Source organism: Hypanus sabinus, chromosome 1 (assembly GCF_030144855.1).
Source record: "Hypanus sabinus isolate sHypSab1 chromosome 1, sHypSab1.hap1, whole genome shotgun sequence".
In the NCBI taxonomy this organism is placed as follows: domain Eukaryota; kingdom Metazoa; phylum Chordata; class Chondrichthyes; order Myliobatiformes; family Dasyatidae; genus Hypanus; species Hypanus sabinus.
The window spans coordinates 37,672,268-37,697,255 of NC_082706.1; the positions used below are offsets into that span (position 1 = coordinate 37,672,268).

At 46.9% G+C, this 24,988-nt stretch overlaps 1 protein-coding gene across 2 annotated transcripts in view; it reads right to left on the minus strand.

Annotated features, from left to right (window-relative positions):
* Nucleotides 1-24,988, minus strand: part of LOC132393093 (cell division cycle and apoptosis regulator protein 1-like) — a 48,402-nt gene that overhangs the window by 20,606 nt on the left and 2,808 nt on the right. For both annotated transcript variants that reach the window (XM_059967883.1, XM_059967893.1), the window contains exons 2-13: nt 24,681-24,790; nt 23,534-23,604; nt 18,359-18,494; nt 17,619-17,742; nt 16,641-16,781; nt 13,959-14,184; nt 11,783-11,896; nt 10,923-11,089; nt 9,636-9,846; nt 4,923-5,006; nt 3,075-3,269; nt 347-538 (exon numbers count right to left, since the gene is read on the minus strand). In XM_059967883.1, the coding sequence (XP_059823866.1) occupies nt 347-538; nt 3,075-3,269; nt 4,923-5,006; nt 9,636-9,846; nt 10,923-11,089; nt 11,783-11,896; nt 13,959-14,184; nt 16,641-16,781; nt 17,619-17,742; nt 18,359-18,494; nt 23,534-23,604; nt 24,681-24,714 (1,695 nt within the window). In that variant the 5' untranslated portion in view covers nt 24,715-24,790. The remainder of the gene's footprint in view (nt 1-346; nt 539-3,074; nt 3,270-4,922; nt 5,007-9,635; nt 9,847-10,922; nt 11,090-11,782; nt 11,897-13,958; nt 14,185-16,640; nt 16,782-17,618; nt 17,743-18,358; nt 18,495-23,533; nt 23,605-24,680; nt 24,791-24,988) is intronic.

A 24,988-nucleotide genomic window follows, 5' to 3' on the forward strand; every position in this document is an offset into this window, starting at 1 on the left:
AATACAAGTGTGACAAACAATGCGGCACATTTGTAAGGCGAGTGGAGGAAAGTGTAGGGGGATGTCAGATGTAGTTTCCTTTTCGTTTTTAAAGAGTGTGGCGAGTGTACCGCTGGGGGGTAGCGGTAGAGGCAGATACATTAGGGAATAGGTAGGTGCATGGATGACGGAAAATGGAGGCCTATGTAGGTGGGAAGGGTTATATTGATCTTAGAACAAGTTAAAAGTACTTCTGCGCCATGAACTTGTTCCAGGGCAGCTGACGCTCAGCCTAAATTCCAGTACGACTTAGCTAAACAAAACTGCTGTTATATTCCAGACTGGACAGCAATCTACCAACAAGTACCTCAAATGAATGGCCCTTGGAGTCAATGCGATAGCTCCTCAGATTACTCAGGGACAGCACAGCACAGCCGAAGTTGCCCCCCATGGCGGCGGTATTGGGGCGGACAATCACAGAAGGCTCGGCTGGGAGGGGGCAGCGAGGTTCTTCCTTCGGCGCAGCTGCGGAATCTTCGGGCTGCTTTGCCTCCCCTTCCTGCATGGAATACAACAGCCACGAGTTAACATAAGGCAGAGTTAAGATGAATTCACGATATGAGTAAGTTAAAGGCAACCAAGGATAGACAGACATGTCAAGTTGAGCTTCCCATCAGATTAACCACAATCTTACTGGTGGAACAAGGGCATCACATAGGGGAATAGTATACTCTCGGTCTAGTTTTATTTGAATGTATTTCAGTCATATTTAATTAACAATTCACAGAAACCCTGGCACACAAAGAACATTTTCCTGCAGGCAATCATAGAACAAACACAATAGAACCAATGAAAGCCTAGACACAAAGACAGGCACCACTTGTGGGCTGCCCCCAGCAAACCCCCAGACCACATTGGTCACTGGTGTGACAATGTGGCAAATAAAATTTTTTTTTTAAAAAAAACTGATAAATAAATAAACAAAACTGAGCAGTAGAGTCCTTGAAAGTGAGTCCATAGTTTGTGGAATCAGTTCAGCGTCAAGTGAAACTATCCGTGCCAGTTCAGGAACCTGATGGTTAAAGGGTAGTAACTGTTCCTGAACCTAGTCATGTGGGATCCAAGGCTCCTGTACCTACTGTCTAATGGCAGCAACAAAAAAGGAGCATGGCCTGGGTGGAAGGGGCTCTTGATCAGAATTGCTTTCTTCTGGCTCGTTAAAAGAACGCTGGGAAAAGTTTTAAAACAGTCCTCCCAGAAGATGATAAACCATTGCCTTCCGACAGCAAAAATGAGTATTGCAACTGGAGAGATCTCAATATAGCTACAAAGGGAGGGAGGGAAGGAGGGATGATAACAAGGTGAGAAATTACAGACAAGTAGGGGAAGTTACAATGAGAAGAGACGTCAGTACAAGCTAGGGGCATCCAACCAAGATCAGCTGGTGGCAGTGAAGGGAGAGATCGAGGGTGTGAGTGAAGAGGTAGGGAAATGGGGAGGAACGACAGGTTAAAAATGAGTAGGGATGTTACATGGGAATAGACGTCAGTATAAGCCAAAGGAACCCAGCCAAGAATAGAATGTTTTAGTGGTGGCACTGGTGATTGGGGGGTCCTTGATGAATCATTGTGTTTCACAATACAGTAAGCGCTGACAGTGGAGTCCACGAGTCAGTCCTCTCCACAGAATTAACCCCATCACTGACCGCCACATTAACCAAACTATCAAGCAAGATCCTGCAACAGACCAATGTCTGCCTCCACACCACCCAGTGCCCAGAGTACCCAACACTACCAGTGGTCTGTGCCCACCACGGCTTTGCCTCAGGTTGCAATCTGAAAAAACAATCCAGCCGTTTTCAGTTCTTAGAAAAACAAGTACAAATGCAGCTTTACTTTTCTGGAGAGATTGCTAGTTACCACCATTCACCATCCTGTTACCCCGTCAACTCACTGATGTACTCTAATATGAATCTACCAACAAACATGCAGGGCAGAAGTCTGTGCACAACATCCCCATTTTGAAAACTGCATCCAGAGTAAAATGTCAAACATTGGAACACAACTAGGAATGGTTTTTAAAGTAACAGAAGAGAACTTTCAAAGTAGGCCACTGGGACACTTAATCAATTATGATCAGTTCATGGCCCAAAAACAGTGCAGCACAGAACACTGGACTGCCACCAGATCTTCAGAAGGGCTACATGGCGAATACCTCTCCCCGATCATCAATACCACCAGAACTTTCTCAATTAGAATCTTTCACGACTCACTATCTTATTGCTTCAAGAATGGGGGGGGGGGGGGGGGGAATCTCACTGAAACCTACTGAATATTGAAAGGCCTAGATAGTGTGGACAGGGACAGGATGCTTCCTATAGTGGGAAAGTCTGGGACCAGAGGGCACAGACTCAGAATATAAAAGCACTATAAGGATGCTCTCTTGGAAAGTAGATGAGGAGGAATTTCTTTATCGAGAGGATGGTGAATCTGGAATTCATTGCCACAGATAGCTGGAGGCCAAATAATTGGGCTTACTTAAAGTGGAGGTTGATAGGTTCTTCATTTGTAAGGACGTTAAATATTACGGGGAGAAGGCAGGAGAAATGGTTTAGAAGGAATTAAAAAAAATCACCCATGATTGAAACTATCAATGGGAGAGCAGAATGGCCTAACTCTACACTGCTATTTGATCAACTTCCAACATTTTCAGGCCTCACCCTCTCAAAACTGAGCCATTTGTCAGATATTACCTCAGCTCTGTCATCCTGCAAAAATTAACACAAACATCTGTATTGAACTCCCTGGGCACCATATCATTCCATGAACCTCACAGTATCAAATTCCTCACTAAATACTGAAGGAACACAGCCGGTCAGGCAGCATCAATGGGGGGATAATAAGCAGTCAACACATCAGGCCAAGACCCTTCATCGTGTCTGATGAAGACAAAGAGTCCTGGTCTGAAACATCAAGTATTTATTTCCCTCTATAAATGCTCCCTGACCTGCTGAGTTCCTCCAGTATTTTGCTCAGGAATTTCAGCATCCACAGAATTTCAGTGTTCAAATTCATCAGTGTGCTGTGTTGTCTCACCTGCTTCTGCTCCTCATCAGGGCTCTTCTCTGGAGTACTGACCGTTTCCACCTCCTTCACCGTGGACTCATCCTTCTCTATCTCCTCTTTTGCAGCCTCTTCTTCCAGCTGTTTCTCCAGCCGACTCACAAGCTGAGCCTTTGTGCCTTTCCAGTTCAGATTCCTTGCTTTCAGCTCCCTGCGGAAGTCTTCCACCTAAAAAGATAGTAGAACCTGTCACACCACGGACTAATAACAGCCATTGGTCAGGCTGCACTTGAGAGTACTGTGAGCAGTTTCAGCCCTTTATCTAAGAAAGAATGTGCTGGCTTTGAACAGTATCCCAGAGGTTCACGATGGTATTTGATGGACCTGGGCTTGGAGTTTTCTAAGAATGAAACTAATGGAATATTGAAAGGAGAGGATGTTTCCTAAAGTGGGTGAGTGTAAAACAAGAGGGTAAAAACTCAGAAGAGATCCCCTTAGAACAGAGATGAGGAGGGATATCTTTAGCCAGAAGATAGTGAATCATGGAATTCATTGCCACAGATGGCTGTGGAGGCCAAGTCACTGGGTATATTTAACACAAATTGGTTGGTTCTTGATTAGTAAGAGCGTCAAAGGTTACGGTAAGAAGGCAGGAGAATGGGATTGAGAAGGGTAATAGATCAGCCACAGTAGAATGCTAGAGCAGGTCGACAGTCTGATCTCACGTTTTATAGTCTAACAGCGATTAGGTAAAGTCTCTTGTCTTTTTGTATAAAAAGACCTCGTCCCACAATAGACAGCTTTGACATACAGTCTCAAACATTCTACAGCAGTGCATCTCTATACATTGAGCTTCCCAAAAATGAAGGCAAAACAGATATGCTTTTGACAGGACCTTTCATAGGCTGCCAATTCTTTACCAAGAGCACGCCAATTTCTTGATCATTTATTTCTCACACATACATTGAAACATATAGTGAAATATGTAATTTCTGTTAATGATGTGATTGGAGCAGCCCAAAAGTGCTGCCACAGGCCGTGTGTCCACATTGCTCACATAAAAAAAACACACAAAATAGTAAGAGTTTTGTTCCTCTCTCCCACCCACCCACGCAGATGGTACTCCAACTCCAGAACAGCCCGGCTTCTGCCTCCAGCAGTCTTGGAAGATTCAGACTTCCCCAGTAGACCCAGACTAAGATTCTAGTCTCACCAGCAGCATGAAGCTGGCCTGAAACACAATCTATTGTTTCACTAACTTCAGATACTCATCCATTTTGCAGCAAATGCTGTGTTTCCAAGGATCACCAGAGTGTCACAGAACCTTGCAGCTGCCATTCAGCTGACTATGCTTGAACTGTTCAACTAACCCTGAGAGTTTCTATAATAATGGATCAGGTCAGGCCTGAATGATTCAAAGTGGAGTCGGGTTTCAAAGAAGGAAATGTGCACTGAACCAGGGATTCTGAATTACAAATGAACACCAGCTAGAATGGAGCAGATTACAGACACACAGCTCTGTCATAGCCGCCCCACCATGGAAAAAATGTTGAAAAGGTGATGTCCCAAGAAGGCTGCATCCACCATTGAAGACCCTCATCAAGTGGGACATGCTTTTTCATTGCTACCATAAGGGAGAAGGTACAGGAGCTTGAAGAAAAAACACTAAATGTTTTAGGAACAGCTTCTTCCCCTTTCTGAAAGCTCAATTTTGGCCTCGTTTTTACATATTATATATTCATTGGAATTTATAGCATACTTCATCAATTAGATGAAACAACACATCTGTGATAATAAACGAAACGGATTTTAATGGGGCAACGACTATGTTCCACATCCACAGTATGCTGGCTTCTCCACAGGTACAAAAGTGGCTCTTACCTTCATTGTCTTCAGATCCAGGTTGCTCCACTGAGTTGGGGTGGGGAGAGCTTCTTCCCCTTGCTCTTCCATCTTCTCTTCAGTCTGTGAGGACAAATAACATCACGTTAGACCAAGCAGCCTGGCAGTGCTGGTTGAGCCCTGCTTGCTATCCAGGTTCCACGGGCAGCTTGCATCGTGCCACTGACAGCACTCGGAAGGAAACTGTCTGGAACACTCAGTCAGCGAAGCATCCTGAGCATACATCGCCTCCCAAGTGAGGGGAGGCACATGTAGGCAAGAGGCATGAAAGGGGAAGGTTAGGAAACGTGGACTTCGTACGGCAACCCATGAGCAGCAGTATTGAAGCTGCACACCATATCCAACAATCAGACTGTCTTCTGGACCCTCTCGCCCCCCATTTGTAATCAGTTTCAATTAAATTTACAGCATAGACCATAAGATTCACTGTGTCCAGGCCAGGTAAAAAAGTTACCCAGGTGAACTCCATTCCCAGCTAGCAGGTTCTAGCCCTTCAAATGCTGACCCAGAAGCTTTTTAAACATGAGGAGGGTTTCTGCCTCCACCACCTTTTCAGGCAGTGAGTTCCAGACCCCCACTATCCATCGAGTAAAATTATTTTCAACTCCTCTCCCAACCACCCAACTTTTACTTTAATCTTCTTCAGCATGGTTCCTTAGATCTGCACCCCACTACTAAATGAACTCTCATTAGAAAAATGGGTCCTGCCCTATTGTTCTTTTATTTTAGACACACAGTAAATCTGTCAGCCTCCAAGTAAAACCCTGGTACAAGTAGAATTCTCCAGCCCTGATAAATGCCCTTTAATGTTTTGCTCACAAAGCTTTCTATAAAATGGTGACCAGGACTCTACCCAATATCCCAGCTGTTGCTCGAGTTTTATGTAATTTTGTTATCTCGTTTCTCATATTCTATGCCTTGGCAGACAAATTGTGTGGTTTTAACAATGCTGCTTACTTGGCCTGCCTTCAGGGTCCATCTGTTCTTCTACACGTCTCAGTATTCTGCCACTGATTGTGCATTTTCATGCTATAACCGTATACTGTAAATTTCCAGGTACAGCTTCAAATCCCATACCACCCCAAATTCATTACATGTTTCATGGGCAGTCTCAATGAAGACTCTCAAAAAATACTCTCATCACAGCGGAGATAACCCACCAGGAATGCTACACTGCTCTTCAGCTACCTAACGGCAGCACTAATTACTCCCAACTCAGCTAAAGCTGGGCAAGAGACAGAGTAAAGGACCCTCGCAATGTTCTATCAAACATGCCCAGGGTAGGTACTGCATAAAAGCTGCAAAACAAAGCTCTCCTGCATGGTCAGAGTCCCTGCTTAGAAACACACAGGCAGAGTAAGGCTCCACAGTCACAGCAAATAGAAACAGGAATAAGTCTCTTAAACCAACTGCACCATCAAGATCCTGGCCAATCTATTTCCTTTTCCACTCTAGGCCCATAAACCTCAATTCCCTTACTAATTAAAAATCTACTTCAATTCCAAATTTGAGTCCAGAGGTATTGTCTGGACCCAAAACATTGACTGTCTAGATGCTGCCTGACTTGCTGAGTTCAAGTATTTTATGTGTTGTGCTCAATTTGAATATACTTGGGACTGAGCCACCAGTTTTTCCAGGACAAGGAAAGAGAAAAGCATCCCTATCTTTTGGCCCTTCTGCCATCTTTATTCTTTTAATACTCCACTTAACGCTGTTATATGGTTATTGAATGTTTCCCTAGTACCATAAGACTGATAGTACTGTAAGATGGACTCTTGACCTCACCATCTACCTCAGTGTGACCTTGCATCACACTTCCTCTGCACATTATTTTGCACTATGTTACTGTTTTACCTTGTACTACCCCAAGGTAGTGAAATGAATTGATTTTACAGACTGTATGCAAGGCAAGTTTTGTTTTTCATCTCACTATACCTTGGTACATGTGACAACAGTAAACAAATTTAACAATTTACCCCCTCTCCATTGTTCTGAATACTCCCAGATCAGTTACAAGATGGCCAGGCACAGAGAAAAGGTCCCTTAGAACTGTAACATCAACCAGCCTCAAGACACAGATTGGATATTCCTACCTCACTGTCTCATCAAACACTTAAGGCAACAGGTGAACACTGTTTACACTATTCTTCCTGTTGAGCACTCCCAGAGCGAGAACACAGTTCGATAGACCAGCCGCATTACACCGAGATACAGCAGCCACTGGTCTAATCCCTGCACTGGCTTGCTGATGCTTCCAACACAGGGAGGTTGCCAACTTTCCTCCCCCCCCCCCCCCCCCCCGAAAGACCAATCAGGTGCTGATTTCTCCATTGATCTCCTCAAGCCCCGACTGATCTGGAATGGAACAAACTGCCTGGTGTGGAAGCAGGAACACAGACCAAAACAAAGGAGGACATTTCAGTAAAACTGTTCATTAACCCATTGGACTCATAAGAGTCAGACAAGGCCGTGCTTTCAGCCAGCAGCAGCGAGACTGTAGGTGATAACTCCGTATGTTTCAAGGAGGAGGCCACAAGCATCAAACGTCAACAGGTTCTGAGGTAAGAAGACAGATGTCAATAGGACTTTTCAGGGCTGTGCTGAGCATTTCTATGAAATGTTGCACCAAAACTACACTACCCTAAGTCTCTTTCAGTATTGGATTTAATGCGGAGCAGCAGCTAGTTCTAACTGAGCCTGAACCTGGTAGACAGCCTGAGGTAAATGCAATGGCCAACTCAACACTGTATATTCTTGGGGTGGAGCTTCGATGGGTAGAAACCTACCACTGCTTTGGATAATTCTAGGTACAATGCCTGTGCTGTGTTACTTACAACAATGGTGCGGAGTGTTGGCAGAAACAAGCTATTACTGCATGGCACTGGATAAGGCACCAATTAACAGCCTGTTAATTCAGGGCGACAATGCTCTGCATACAATTATACCTAGGGTACAGGTCTAGTGTTTAGTAGCTGTGGGCGTGGTCTGTCAATATAAAACTTTGGGGGTGACAGCAGTCTACATGAGCTCCAAGTTCTAAAACGGCCAAAGGGTTTACTGTTTTCATTCCTAGTCACCAGTGAAATCCAGCTGCTAGGACCCAGAACTCCAGGTAACAATTCATCTACCCCCACGACTGCTCAAGGGCCCTCACTCAAGAAGATATCAAATCAACTGCTGATATCTGTTCTTTCTATGACTTCTCAGGCCTAGTTGGGATCTTGATGAAGGGTCTTAACCTGAAACATCAACTGTTTAATGCCCTGCATAAAATACTGCCTGTCCTGGTGAGTTCCTCCACCTTGTTGTGTACGTTGCTCTGGATTTCCAACACTTGCTGATTCTCTTTAGGTCTTTGGCTGCTCCAGCATTAAAGCCTCTGGCCTGAAAGGACATTGCTGTAAGGAACAGGAATCCCCTATAGGGAGCTGTCATCGTGGTAAAGGTTCGTCAGATATGGGAAAGGGGAAATCACACAAGTTTCGGACAGAACCCCACAGCAGCTTCACTAAAGGGCATGTGCATCCTAAAGCAGCAGAATACGGAACACGTGGGGAGTTCAGGTGAGCCCGTCAGGGAAAGGAACGGCAAGTTGTCTGGAAAAATGCATCATAAACAGTGTTTCATTGGGTGTGAAAGGATGTCAGAGGATGTACGTGTTAATGTGTCACCAGTGTAGTCTTGGTCTGTGTGTGGCCCTTCACATTGCTTTAAACAGAGTATTTATTTAAAGAGGTGAATTTGTTCTCAGTTGTAGCTCCCCAGTAATTAATCACTGTAATCCCAGGTGACAGAGATCAAGTGTCAAGCAGAGATAGCATGAGCTGCTCTTTCATCGTACTACACAGGACTGGAAATGCATATGGATTGCCAGCACAGTCCATGATGATCAAAACCTACCCACACCCTGTCAGGCTAACCTGCCTAAGCACATCCCACTTAGAGTACTACAGCACCAAAACAGCCTTTCGGCCCATCCATGCTGAACCTCATCCCACTGACCTACACCTGAACCAGTCCCCTCCATACCCCACCCATCTATGTGTTTTTACCCACCTGCACAACCCAAAATTCACTTCAATGCTGAAATCAAACCCACATCCGCCACTTAGACTGGCAGCTCATTCCATGCTCTCACCATACTCAGAGTGGAGAAGTTTCTGCCTGTCCTCATAAGGATCCCACGCTGACTTGTCACAGTGCCCACAAGGATTTACAGACCCATGATGCCCGTCAGACCATACCCTGCTTCAGCTTGCTGTGAGGAATCCTTGTGGAAATGAGACTGACCCATACTTCAGCCTGCAACACTACTGGAACTGGTCTAGGAAGCTGGACGTCACCCTGAACAAACAGTGTGCCAATTCCACCTGAACTATGGGATTCGTTGTGCCACCTTGACTCTGTTTAAAGCAACTGGGATGTGGGCACAGTGTATTAGTGAAGCCCCTCCACTTTTATTAAGAGTGGCAGCAACTTAAGGCTTTTCTGCTGCTGCATCATTTTAAATCTCCAAGTTACATTAAATTGATAAAAGCTCCCATCAACTGAGAGCTATTGGTCACTCTCACTATGGCAGTGGAGGGGTTTTGTGTGTGTGCGTGTATATATGCATAAGAGAAAGAGAGAGAGTGTGTGTATGGTATGCCTGTGTGGTGTAAGAGAATGGAGTAATAAAAAAAGATTCAATGCCTCATCTCGGTCCGTGTCCTTGTGCTCTGCCTGCTCCCTGTCAGTCAGTTGTTGCGTGTATCCCAGGGACAGTGCGTCCCACTCCAAGCGAGTAGGGAGGCAATGCCAAACATCCGGCAGAAATACAACCACAGTCTCCACGCGGGCTGGGAGCAGCCGCCCCTCACGGAGCTCTCCAGGCTGAAGGTAGCGAATCTCAGCAAAGCGAAACCTGTCACAAGGGAAGAGGGTTACTGGATATAATAGCACACAGGACCAGAAAACCAATGCCAATGATACGCGCCGCCCATACTTGTTAATTATCACGCCGCCCCACTCGTCTTCTGTTGCCAAACTACTTCTACCCCCCCCCCCCCAATCACATTCTCATCGCCAGACTTCTAGATTCCCTCCCACTCCCTGGAAAATGTTACTTTAACACTGGCTCTGTAGAGGATTGGTAACCAGCAGGAACAGCCTATTCCAAATACTAACCTTTGGGTGAATGTCAGCCTCACCAAGAGGTCCTGAGGTGACACAGCAGAGGATACCTTCTCTGCCCAGGTTCCTCGCAATGGGAAGGCTTCATTTAGTACCCCAAGGCAGAGACAAGTATCAATCCCAGATGGATGTGACTGAAAGATCACTCACAGTCGATGACCTTCCTACCGTGTGCCAGCCCACCCCACACAGCAACATCTATCAGGCTAACTCCACAGGGCAGTCAACTACTGTAACTATACTGCTCATAACTCATGTATTTTCTCCCACAAAGGCTCAAGCACACAGCTGAACTCATGCATCTAAAGAACCAACAGAAACAGGTTAGCCACATTACCATAGGAAACTTTATCTGCATGGAATGACACAGATTGGTAAGAACAAAGAACAAATCTGCAAGTAACCATACTAGAGGGGCTAGTCTCTGCAGTTTTGCATAGAGAAGCCAACCATGAGGGAACTGCACCTCCTCATATCCAGAGTGTCACTACTAGCCAGAGGGTGTAACAGAAACCCATGCACACTGTGCTTTCACAAACGCTGCTTTTTCACTCTCTGGTGCATCCCCTTAGCTCAGCTCATTCTATTCCTTTCCTCCTGAAAGCCCCCTTACTTTGACACAAGTACTTAGTCAGAGTTTGTATTTGTTACTGAAGGGAGATTGATTACCGAAGTCCTGCAGGTTCAAGGAAATAGGAGGTGGCTGACACAGCACATTCCTCCCCTTGCTAACCATCAAGCTCTCTGCACCCAGTGATTCAACATGCATCCACACACAGCTGCTCCTCTGCACAGAGGCGGACTCACCATTGAGTGCAGGCGCTCAGATCGATGCCGGTCAAGAACTTAGTGGTGCGGATGGCCGTCTTGATGAGTACCCTGGGATCCTTATCGGGGCCTGGTCCATCAAGGGAAGGAGACCAACTTCCACCAATCGCCACTGCTTCCTCCTTGCCCTTCATTCCTACTAGGAACTGTACACAGGAACATGAGACAGAGGGTGGGGAGAGGAGGTTTGGGGAGGGGGTGGAGAAGAGTGGGAGGGAGAAGAGCACAAAGAGTGGGAAGGAAGTCGAATATCCGCAGGTATGATGGAGAAGCATGGTGATAGGGATTGAAGGGAAAGGGTGTAGAGTGAGGAATGGAGTGTGGGTATGGGGGAAAAGTAGGGTTAAGTAAGGTACAAGAGAATAGACAGATAGGGGAAAGGGAGAAATATGAAACATAAATCAGAGCAGCACAGATCTGAAGCTCGTGCCTAGGTCGAGATGATAGCAGGCAATGTGCTATCCAGCCAGCACTCCAAGAACAAGGACAATACCCCTGCTCTACTTGAACTAACAAGATATTTTAAACAGTAAAGGTATTGGATAAGTACTTAATCCAAAAGATGTCATCTCTTCACTTTCTCTGAGGTTCCTCACCCCTTCGGTGTGGGATCACTGGTAAAAGACGTCGAGGGACTGCATTGGCTTGATCTAGACAGCACTCCCATTTTGTGGGCTACTGCACCGCGATAGAGTCAGCTGACAGGTTGAAAGCCGTGCCTAACATTACAGCTTCACCACTTGGGCTCAGTGAAGATATCAACCAACCAGCAGCGAGACCCACACCACCACAAGAGATAATGGAAAGCTCCTTTACAAAGAGCCAATCCTGGAACCTACCTTTATCAGTTTACTGGGATGCTGATGTGTCTCGTTTGTATCTTTAGGTGCTTCGGCCAATGTGCATGCCTGGCGGTACAAGTCGATGAGGTCTGGGCAGGACAACAGAATCACCTGAGGCACAAATTGGGCATGTCAGTGAAAGGGCTACAGTCGAGCAGTGAACAGAGACACCGTCACTCAAATATAGTCTGGTGTCTCCGAAAGGAAATGATCTGTTGAAAGCACAGTTCGGCTAACTGTGCAACTTGAACGAGCGGAAGGGCCTGTTCTGCACTGTATCTCTAAACAAATAAAAAATAAACAGTGCAATACAAACTCAAACCTTTTCCTGTTACAGCACTGTATCATAGCAGTTGGTGCTTCGTTTTAGTGCTGAATTCCCGCCACTGCCTGCAAGGGGTTCGTGTGTTCCCCCGTGGCCGCATGGGTTTTCTCTGGAAGCTCTGGTCTCCTCCCGCATTCCAGAAAACATACGTGGGCATGCTACATTGGCACCAGACACAGAGCGACATTTGTTGGCTGCCCAGCACAATCCTTGCAGACTTGGTTTGAACCATTTTGATGTACACATGTACACACTGGCAAATAAAGCTGATCTTTATCTTTAAACCTTTTTCCTGTTACAGCACTGTATCATAGCAGTTGGTGCTCCGGTATCCAAAAAGTTTCCAATCTCAAGTGCTCATCAATTTTTGAAGCTTTTTTGCCAGTCACGAGTGTATCTGGACAGGAATCCTTCAATGTGTGGGGGCTGTGAGATGAGCATTGTGAGCTCATGTCCACATAACAAAATAGTCAGTTCACCCCTAATGTGCTGAATAGAATCTACCCAAGTTCTCTTTGACTTGGGAACCACTCACATAAACTCTCACGATTCTGCTACTGAAAGGTGAGAGGTAAGCACAGTGTTACAGAGCATTTAGGTTGGGAATCCCTAGAGGTTAATGAAAGCAGTGACTGAACTCTGCAACTTTCAACTGGTGCTGATCAAACAGCTAACGTGACATAACATGGCTACTAGCAGATGGATAGGCACCTTTCATTCCTCAGTGATAACAGGGTGGCTCTGCAACATAATGGTATTACAATACAGTGACTGCCGCTCTCCTTAAAGAGTTCATATGTTCTCTCTGTGACCAAGTGGATTTCTCCGAGTGCTCCAGTTTCTTCCCACATTCAAAAATTGGCTATGGGTCAGCAGGTTAATTGATCACATTAGTGTAAATGGGCAACACAGCCTGTTACCGTACAGTTTTCCTACACAAAAAAATTGTCACATTTAATCACCGAAGCCAAAGGTGCCATGACACACCTCAAGTCTCACTGCGATTGCTCTTTGCTCCCTTCCATTGTTCTTTAACCAAATCTGTACTCAGGGAATGCAGATCTGTAATTATGTTGAAGTTGCACAAGACATTGGTGAGGTCTAATCTGGAGTATTGTCTGCAGTTCTGGAAAAATATCATTAAGTTTGAAAGAGTACAGAGAAAATTTACAAGGATGTTGTCAGGCCTTGAGGTTGAATAGATTAGGACTTTGTTCCCTGGAGCGTAGGAGAACCAGGGGAGATTTGACAGTGGCATGCAAAATTACGAAGGATATTTATAGGATAAATACAAGCAGGCTTTTCCCACTGATGTTCAGTGAGACTAGAACTAGAGGTCAAGAGTTAAGGGTTAAAGGTGAAATATTAAAGGAGAACTTTTTTACTCAGAGGATGGTGAGAATGTAGATTGAGCTGCCAGAAGAAGCAGGTTAAGTAGTATGGATAGGCACATGGATGGCAGGAGTATGAAGGGCTATGGTAAGGGGGCAGGTTCATGGGACAAGGCAGAGTAACAGTTCAGCATGGGCCAGATTGGCCGAAGAACCGGTTTCTCTGCTCTAGTGCCCTAATACTCTACCGTTAGTTTTCCTTCAGTTCAACTAACACACTTTTCCGGAACATTATGGTCACATAGAAGTCAATCTAATGGACAGAGATATTTCTCTGACCAGTACTTTCTTTCCAAATCCACATTGGCTCTATGATGTGAAATGTTCAGTATGCAACTTGTCGAAAGGGTTAGTAGCTCCTCAATGAAGTTCAATCACTTGATTCAGGAGTTAGTATTCACCCTTAAGGCAGCACAGCTCCCTGTCAATCACCCATTCCTTGAAAGCATCTGCTCACCTTGGCACTGTATGTAGAATCAGCATCTGGAGGATCCATTTCCATCTCTTGTTCCTCAATAGGTTCAAACCCTTTCTCCATTATGTGATAAACACACTTCTGGCCGATTTGCAAAGGGTCGTTCAGTGGGAATGTATTCACCCAGCACAGTCTACTGTCGAAGAACGTGTCAGGGATGTTGAGGCAGGGGTATCGACGCTGCACTTCAATTGTGTCACAAGCAGTGCTGAAGGGCAAAGTAGAGAATGCTCCATCAACAGACACATACCGAGGGAGGCAATCCTTCCAATTCATTATGTAGTTTGTCAATGACTGTACTGACCATGCTCCATAGTGGCTCCAAATGAGAGCTGGTAGGGGTACAGCTAATGAACCTTCCATGGTACTGATTAACATAGCTCACTACTGAATACTGCCACAGACTTGCCTTCCTTTCAGATCTTCAGGATAAGGGTAGTGGTATACTGCAGATGGGTTTTACTAACTGACCCCAAAACTATCTCACTGTGGGGAATCACAATCTGACCCTGGGCTCCCTCACTCCATGGGGCCTCACAGACTGACCCCAGATCCCCTCACTCCGTGGACCTCACAGACTGACCCCAGATCCCCTCACTCCATGGACCTCACAGACTGACCCCAGATCCCCTCACTCCGTGGGGCCTCACAGACTGACCCCAGATCCCCTCACTCCATGGACCTCACAGAGTGACCCCAGATCCCCTCACTCCATGGACCTCACAGACTGATCCCAGATCCCCTCACTCCGTGGAGCCTCACAGACTGACCCCAGATCCTCTCACTCCGTGGAGCCTCACAGACTGACCCCAGATCCCCTCACTCCGTGGGGCCTCACAGACTGACCCCAGATCCCCTCACTCCATGGGGCCTCACAGACTGACCCCAGATCCCCTCACTCCGTGGGGCCTCACAGACTGACCCCAGATCCCCTCACTCCGTGGGGCCTCACAGACTGACCCCAGATCCCCTCACTCCGTGGGGCCTCACAGACTGACCCCAGATCCCCTCACTCCATGGGGCCTCACAGACTGACCCCAGATCCCCTCACTCCATGGACCTCACAGACTGACCCCAGATCCCCTCACTCCGTGGGGCCTCACAGACTGACCCCAGATCCCCTCACTCCATGGACCTCACAGAGTGACCCCAGATCCCCTCACTCCATGGACCTCACAGACTGACCCCAGATCCCCTCACTCCGTGGAGCCTCACAGACTGACCCCAGATCCTCTCACTCCGTAGAGCCTCACAGACTGACCCCAGATCCCCTCACTCCGTGGGGCCTCACAGACTGACCCCAGATCCCCTCACTCCATGGGGCCTCACAGACTGACCCCAGATCCCCTCACTCCGTGGGGCCTCACAGACTGACCCCAGATCCCCTCACTCCGTGGGGCCTCACAGACTGACCCCAGATCCCCTCACTCGATGGGGCCTCACAGACTGACCCCAGATCCCCTCACTCCATGGACCTCACAGGCTGACCCCAGATCCCCTCACTCCGTGGAGCCTCACAGACTGACCCCAGATCCCCTCACTCTGTGGAGCCTCACAGACTGACCCCAGATCCCCTCACTCCATGGGGCCTCACAGACTGACCCCAGATCCCCTCACTCCGTGGAGCCTCACAGACTGACCCCAGATCCCCTCACTCCGTGGAGCCTCACAGACTGACCCCAGATCCCCTCACTCCGTGGAGCCTCACAGACTGACCCCAGATACCCTCACTCCATGGACCTCACAGACTGACCCCAGATCCCCTCACTCCATGGACCTCACAGACTGACCCCAGATCCCCTCACTCTGTGGACCTCACAGACTGACCCTGGGTCCCCTCAGTTGTGATTCTCAGACCAATACGTTCCATCACCCTGCAGATGCTTACAGGACAGCCCACTCATTGCCAACTGGGAAATAAACTCCACGATGAAAAAGGAAATGGCATGGTAAAGGAAGTAGAAATGGTAGCACTTGAGTGACCATCTTAGGTGAGCAGCAGCCAGTTCAGTGCCCTGGCATCAAAGAATGCTTGTAAGTATGATGGTGACAAAATCAGCCACTAACCTTGATCTGTACCAGTGCCAGAACCATCAGGCCACTGGATATCGAAGGTTCACACAGACGCCCTCCTCACTATAGGAATGGTAAAGACTACATGTGTTGTGTTCATTTTTGATTGCCTCATTATAGGAAGGAAATGGTAGGTTTAGGGAGAGTGCAGAGATTTACCAGGATGCTGCCTGCATTGGACACCATGATATGTTGAGCGAACTGGAGTGGAGGAGTGTGAGAGGCAACATGATGGAGGTGTACAAGTTAAGAAACATGGATTAAACAGACTGCCAGTGATTTTCACCCAGGGCAGAAATGGTTAATACAAGAGGACATAATTTAAAGGTGATTAAAGGGAAGTAAAGGGGAGTGGGGGGGGGGGGGGGGAGATGCCAGAGGTAATCTTTAAAAACAAAATAGTAATGAGAGTGGGTGCATGGACCCAATGCAACGGGTGGTGGAAGAGGCACACGGGGCATGGCGAAATGAAAAATGGAAGGCTATGTGAGAGGGAGGGATTAATCTGACTTTGATTGAGTTAAAGGGCGAGGGCCGAAGCGGCTACGCTGTAATGTTCTATGAACGCATGAGCGTTCTAAGGGCCAGTACCTGTCCAGGCAGAAGCGGGAGTACTGCACATTGTACGAGGGAATGTAATGGCGTGCCTTCTTTGCTGGCCCTTCCCCAGATGCCATATCCTGGTATCGTTTATGGGAGCCACCCTGGCCTCCCATGCGCTTGTAATTGTCCCTGGGTGGAAGAAAACAGAGAATAGACATTGGCAGAAAGTTACTAATTTAGACCACGAGATAAAATTCCTCAACATTCCAGAAAAAAATAGGGTACACTGAGCATTTTGGGCACACTGTTGGCACTTGCAGGCTGCCCCAGCATATCCACAGATGTGTTGGTTGTTAACGCAAATGACACATATCACTACGTTTCGATGTAGATGAGATAAACAAACCTGAATCTGATCCCATACGGACTCAGAGCAGGCTGGCAGTCCTGGACTTCCAAGTGTAAGCTCACAATGCAAGTCGAATACCGACACATACCCAGTGTGAGAACACATTCAGACAGAGATTAATCTCAGCATTAGGAGACACCCAGACCCTGACACATGGCTAGCATGCTCCCTCACAAGGCCTGATAACTCATGAGGTGTCCACGGGCAGGGACTTCAGCTATGCAATGCTTAGTATTTAGAGATACTGAGCGGATTGAGCCCTTCCAACTCTGAGTAGTGACGACCCTGATATAACCCCAACCTAATCACGGGACAATTTACAATGACCAATTAACCTATCTTTGGACTGTGGGAGGAAGTCAGAGTACCCGAGGAAAACCATGCATTTCCATGGGGAGGAAATACACCTCTTACAATGGACACTGGGATTGAACTCTGATACCGTAGCACCCCAAATCCAAAGCAACTGGATGGAATTTGACTGATAGCCTTTAAGGATGCCCAAAGCTGGGCTACCTTGCCTCAGCTTGAGGCAGCATGCCCAAATAAAACCTCAATAAGACAACCATCATCCCCACTAACTCTTTTCAAACTTGCAAGAATTAAAGCGCATTTACCTCCTGTCGCCTCTCCGACCCATGTCCATTCGACCATTCCTGCCCATTTGCCGCAATCCCAAATCCAGCCTGCGGCCAAGCTGGGCATGTGGTCCCAGGTGAACCAAAGGCTGCAGCAGACCAGCTGGAGGGGGAGGTGGGGAGACAAGAGGAACAAAGGGGCAACAGAGAGTTAGTGCAATGTGGAAAGGGGATAGAGCAGGGAGGGAGTCAGGAAGAGACAGAATAAAGGGGTAGGGGAGTAGAGGGAGGGTGCAGAGGAGAGTGGGAGAGGTGGGAACGGGGGGGGAAAGCAAGAAAAGGTGGTAAAGGGATGAGGTTGAGCAGTGAGAGAATAGAGAGAGGGAGGGGGGAAGAGAGAAGCTGTTAAAAAAGCACGACAACCTTTCATGATGCAAACTACACGAGGGGCAGAAACATATCACGACTGCAGAAATGAACTATTATTTGCTTCTATAACACTGGTTTATATTAAAACCTTCATCAGAGTTCTGTGGCAAGATAAAATAGAGAATAGGTGGCCTGGACTAGCACACACAAGAATCGAGACCACCGAGCCTTAGCTATAACACAGAGATGTAAATACGATAGAGGGCAGATTGTGATGGCACGAATGAGAAAGAGGCATCAGTCGAGTCGGCGGTGAAATTAGAATAGGTGTCAGCTGGTAGGTGCTTGAGCCACCTGATGGCCACTGATAAACCTCTGTGATCTATTGCCCTTGAGCAACCAATACTCACGTTTGTGAGGGAGCTGAGAAAGAAGCGGCTGCGAGGACAACAAGGAAGGAATGCGTGGAGCTTGGAGCAGAGGCTGCGGCTGGGGTTTAGCTCCAAGGATGCCTTGCTTCTGTCCAGACATCATGTGTGATGGATTCTAAAAAGAAAAGCAGCAATAAAAGCAGTCGACATAAGGTTTCACCAGACCCAGTCATTTACTTGGGTCAGATGCCTTCTGGAATCTCAGTCACTTATACTGGGCTAGTGACACAGGGCCAACAGTGACATATCACTCAAACCTTGTTCACAGGTGGCTAGGGTGGGGGAGGAAGTTGGTGGTGGTGGTGAGAGCAGGAAGGAAGGGTGGGGTATGTGGGGTGATGGCTTCTAGTGATATGTGAGAGGGGAAGAGAGTGTCCTTCAGCTTTAATCAAACCTGCAAAGCAAAGACAAAATTAACATGTGCCCCCCTCCACCAAGGCCATGCCAGATTTTGTAGCCACAAGTAACAGAGGGCCACCGGAGTTTCTGAATCAGGCACAAGTTTACTGTTTTGATGAAATATTACTAAAATATATAAATAAATGAACATACATAATTTAATTAGAATCCTCAATGAAATCAATGGGAAAAGATGCTAGATGATGCAAATGAAACAGCAAGGGGGTGTGTGTTTGTACATGCGTGCTGTGCATGTGAGAGTGTGATCGTCATCTCTGCTCTTTTTTGACCATGCGTCACTGTACACAACTGTAAATGAAAGTCACAAGTGGGCCAGGAGCAGAGGAAGGTTGAGGAACACTGGACTGGCACGTCAGCGATCAGGGCTTAATTCCTGCTGCTGTCCACAAGGAATTCGCATGTTCTTCACGTAACTGCGTGGGTTTCCGCCAGTTGCTCTGGTTTCCTCCCACATTCTGAAGATGCAAGGGTTAGTATGTTCTGGGCATTTTATGTTGGTGCTGGAAGCTTGTGGGCTGCCCCCAGCACATCCTCGGGGGTGTTGATCGTTCATGATTTCACCGTATGTTTTATTGTACGTGTCAGGTGAAGCTAGTTTCCAATCACCCCTATCCCTAGATCCACCCACCCATGGACAGTCACTACAACCACGACACTAGAACCTACCAATACCTCAAGTGTACAACTGATGGGATGGGCCGAGGAGCAATCGATGGGTGGGTGTGTACTGACCACTGAACTCTCCTATCTACTTTCAGTCCCAGTCTCAGTATCTACGCTGATTTATCATAAAGTGCAAGAACTGAGCCAGGTGTTGCTACAGGAGGAACGAGGAGTCTGAAGCAGGAAGGCCCACGTGGCATCTGGAAGATGCCCAAGAAACTGGAAGGACTGTGGCAGATGGGAACCTAGAGAGAAGGGAAGAAACAGGATTCGAGTATAGATGATAGATGAGGGTCTAAAGATTGATGTGTAGGGGGAAAAGGGTTAGTAGCAGTGGACTGGCTAAATCTTACTGAATTCCTCAACATAACTAACACCATTAACTGGCAACCGGGGCCTGTCAGTATTTCTTTTTCACTCAGCTAAAGCCTGTACCTGAGTGGGCTGCACCTGGACTGCGAGTGCGCTCCATTTCACTGAGTGATTGGGATTGAACACCGCCTTCACCAGCACTCGCTCCCCAACTTGGGGTATCCGACCCTTCACCACACTGCAATACAAACACACGCACAAATCATACATTGTCCACTGCTGCCCGTGCAACGTCGAGCCTCCCAAAGAGAGGGACGCCCTAAAGTGGGCCGGGCTCACAGACCACTCAGGGCAAAGTCCCATGGTTACGAGGCACTATCCCACTGGAAACGCTGCCCACTGGCATTGACGACCTCAATCCTAATTGCACTGTAGGTGAAGTCACACACATTCAAGAGGAACTGCCTATTTTTGACAGTTCCTGTGAGTGACTATCCTTACTTGAGCTTAAGACAGCAGCACACTTTGACAGGCTGTTCAATGTCTGTGACAACTGAGCTGAAAGTTCTCTGAACAGTGCTCTTCTACAGATCAGCGAAGGGATCTCGCAGAAAACTCTCTCTTTAATCAAAAGACACTGAAGTCCCCCATTACACAATCTTGTAATCAAGCTTAGAGTAACTGGGATCTGAATGGCCCAGTGGTCATTTTGGGAGTAAAATGGAAGCTTCCAATACTACACTCGCTACTGATTCGAGCACCATTTAATTCAGGTGGAACACTTCCTCGTCAATGAACCCAAAGTATTCGTGGAGACTTGTTACCTCTCCTGTAACCACTTGCTGCCTCTGCGAATGGCCTGCCTGCTAGTGGTCCTGCCAATAGCAACAGAACCAATGTCATTATTCAAAAGGGGCAACAATCTTTTAGCAGCACTCCATAAAGGGTAGACTCACTACCCTTCCAGACACACCCTTCAGCTGAATTTTGCTGGTCAACCATCTGTTCACTGAAAGGAAGGGGGGACTCCTCAAACGAGTCTGATCACTCTCAACTGACATCCCTGCTTACCATTCACCTTTGTTTATAATTAATGCTGAACACCACGGGTGACAGGTACACCCAACAATGTTGTTAAATGTTAGCATCAAATGGCACGTCTCAAATTACGAAAGGTAACTAACAGCTGATGAAAGGCAACCGTCTATTAAGTCCAAGTGGCAAAATGGAATCAAGACCTACAGCATTTATGAAACTGAAAGCTTGTCTGCTGAAAGTCCAGGTAAGTGAACTCCACACCATTCCACAGGCACAGAACTCTCTGAAGGCCTATCTGCTGACTGTCCAGGTACTCCGCAACACCATTCCACAAGCAACAAGCTCTGCCTGCTCAATATGTTAGACTGAGACTCTGTATGTTTTCTCTTTCTCTCTCTTTCTGGGTGAGAGTACAGACCAAAATTCACCCATCAACCAACAGCACGATTAATAACTTTGCCAAGGATGGTCGCAAGCCTGGCTGTAAAAGGACGGTTGAGCAACCCCATCCATTACAAAGCCAGAGCTATAGAAATGCCGACAGAAGCTGCGAGAGGAAGGATCTTCAAATATGGCCCAACCCGGGGACAACTTCAAAGACTGGAACAGGTTAAAGGACACTGGCAAGCAGCTGTTGGCTGCCTATGCCCCAGAAGTGGTGATGGGCTAAAGAAGACCACAATAATCAGGACTGATTCCTTAATCAGCTAATTGTCATTTGCAGTATCCTGTTGTGCACAAATGGTTTGCCAATTTCCAGTCTGAAAACCCAAGGCTGCTCATGACATCTAGAAATACTTACAGAATGCCTTCAGTAGCAAAGGTTTCTTAAGAGACATTAGGGGTATGATTCCAGAGCTCTACCTAACTGAAAGTGGAGGCCATAGGGCAGGGATCAGACAAGGGCCCAATATTTAAGTAACACGCAGATCAAGGAGAGTTGTACGAATGCAAGCAGTCACAGAGAAAGCAAAGGCTTTTTGAACACAATCCTTGCTGGTGTGCGAGGCAAGAGTTGAGGGTCTGGGGCAGTGAGAGGGTTGAGGCAGTTATCAGAAGGAGAGCAAGAACATGGCAGGCTTTCTATGGGAAGTAGTTTTTGAAGAGCTTCTAACAGTCCGCTGGAATGGTTTCACCTGAAGATGGCGTGGGTCAGGACTTCAGCAGAGGTGTAACAGAACTACACAAGGACAGGGAAGCTAAACACAAGCCTGCACATTGTTCCTGCTTTACTTTGTACATTAAAAGCTACCTGACAGCAGGGTGTCAGTTCTGCTCTGCCTGACTGCAGCCTATGGGGAATTCATGACACATAGAACTATGGAAAGTTTCAAGGCAAGTCAATGAGAAAACAGGCAACTGGGTACCCCATCAGCAGGCTGAAAGAGAAAGACAAGCCATTAGATCTAACAGGAACAGATACAGCAATCAGTGTGGTGAGCCATATGGCTCATGAATTATTGAAGAGAAAACAAAGTATTAGAAAAAAATCAAGGCCAGACTGAACCAAACCAAACTGGACCAAGACAGTATCAAGGAGAATCCTGTTCCAGACCCTTGGGATGGTGGGATAGAAGGGGACGGGCTTAGGAGAGTTGTAAAGAGTCTGGTGTTGAAACTGAGCACTTGACATGGGAGTAATTCTACTCCCCAAAACCAGCATCTCTAACCTCGAATACAAAGTTCAAAAGAGAAAGGGCACACGGCTAGCTTGCAAACCATGAATGAAGTGTACAATTGTGGAATGCCTCCAGTTATAAAGCAAGCATCTCTTCTCCAGGGCATCAGGCTCAAATGTAAACAGTCATTTTTATTATGCAGCAGGACACCAATTCCACTGGCTGATGAGCTTCACAGATTCTTAATCTGGCTCACAAATACTTAATATAAATTCAATCAGAAACATATAACCTCCTTTAATATCACCCACACATGACATCCCACAATCTTGTCAGTCTCTCCATTCACTGACACCCTCTTAGCAACCCTGACCCTCCCACCTGCCCTCATTTTAGGTAGGTTGTGGGAGCTTTACAGAGGGTGCAGAGATTTACCAGGATGCTGAGTGAGCTGGGGCTTTTTTCTCTGGAGTAGGAAGATGAGAGGTAACTTGATAGAGTACAAGATGATAAACAGGCATAGATCAAGCAGCCAGGCAGCACTTTTTCCCAGAATAGAACTGGCTAATACATACGGGGCATCATTTTAAGATAATCGGAGGGAAAGATGTTAGATTTTTTTGTTAACACACAGAGAGTGGTGGATGTGTGGGACTTGCTACCAGGGTGATGGTGGAGGCAGATACATTACGGGCATTCAAGAAATTCTTAGCTAGGCACATGGATGACACAAAAATGGAGGGTTTAGATGTTGGAGCAGGTTAGAAGGTTGGCACATCATAGGCAGAAGAGCCTGTATTATTCTATATTCTATGATAACTATAACTATGATAACAAGTGAATCTGCACTGATAACCCATCAGAAGCAATCCTTCAACAAAATCTGCCCATGGCCGAATTAATATAACCATTATGCTCTCCACACACCCCATAACATTAACTCTACTGATCAAAACCAACTGCGCCCACCCATACGACTGCCATCGCCAATATTAACCCAAGTGACGATGATAAACCAGCAGCAAACAATGCGCATGAGAGTCCCCCCACCGACACATCAGCACGAACTTCATAACATCGCATCCTCGACCAGCGCAGTTACCTGTAGCAGTGCCTGCTGTATGGATTGTGGTCCAGGTCCAAGCAGTGACTGCTGCTGGCCTCCATGGGAGCCTACAACAAGAAAACAGGCTTCACTTGTAGTTCAGTGACTTCACAGGACTTTATGATGTACCTCAAGCAGCTGGGAGCAGTGGGAGTGGTGGGCAGAAGCACAGGGATACTATACTGCAGCACCATGCCTCACACATCTGGTACTGGGCAATGCCACTTTAGGAGCTGCTTCTTCAAGAATCGGCACGAAGCTCTTATTGAATAGCCTGCATCCACAATGCACCCAGAGTACTTAGTCACTGCAGGTTGACCGACTTCACAATGCTTGCAAGCTGTCCTGTGTAACTGCTGGAATGATGCCCTGGCAGTCAACCATGTTACAAGAATGGGGAAACAGGGTGATACCTACACCGATACAACTACCAGAGACGCGCAATTTGCAGTGAAAAGCTTTACAGCACCTGCTGTAAGATTGGGGCTCGATTTCCACTGTAGGGAGTTTGTACATTTAACACGCCCCCCCCCCCACCCCCGTGACTGCGAGGGTTTCCTCCAGGTGCTCCAGTTCCTCCCACATTTCAAAGATACACGCTATCAGCGTTCATGAGTTGTGGGCGTGCTATGTTGGCACAAGACAACATAATTCACAGTGTGCTTCGATGTTTTAATGCACACGTGACAAATAATCTTTTAACTTTTTGGTTGAAGCAGGTTAAATGGCAGTTGGACAAATTATGAGAAATGCCTGGATCAGATGAGGGGCAAATGACCTGTTTCTGTGCTGTATTACTCTACAACTCTAATTACATATGACACACCCCTCAGGGGAGTTGGGGGGGGGGGGTATAGTGCTTGGATGGAGGCAAGAAGTGATGTTAAGGATGATGCTTGGGCTTGAGGCATAGGAATGAAGGGGGAAAGGTGCGGGGTGGGTGGAGAGGGGCAAAGGGGGAACTGAAGGGCTTGTAGGAAAACAAAGGGAGGAGCCAGGAATGGTGACGGGAGCGCTGTGAACACTTATTGTGTGGTGAATGTTGCGATGGCAATTAAGTTTTTGATAGTCATTTTCATCAACGATTTTTGCAAACAATCACCCTAAATAAACGCAGCCATACAATGCAGGATGAAATACATACCTCCCTTCGAGGACTGAAACTGATTGCCCCACATTGATCTTGTCTGCACTCCTCACCAAGACGAACGTGTTATCCCTCGGAAGGCAGAGTCTGACTCAACTGAAACGCACCTGAGAAAAGGATGGAATTACAGACAGTTGATGGTTTAGAATCCGGATTGCAGATTGCTTCACGTTCACCGTCAATCAGGAAGTGACTGCCAAAACTGATGCCTGCATCCAGTGAGATGCTTTAAAGTCAACTTATTATCAAAGTATGTACAGTGTATGTCACCACATATCAGGAGATTCATTTTCTTGCATTTCCAG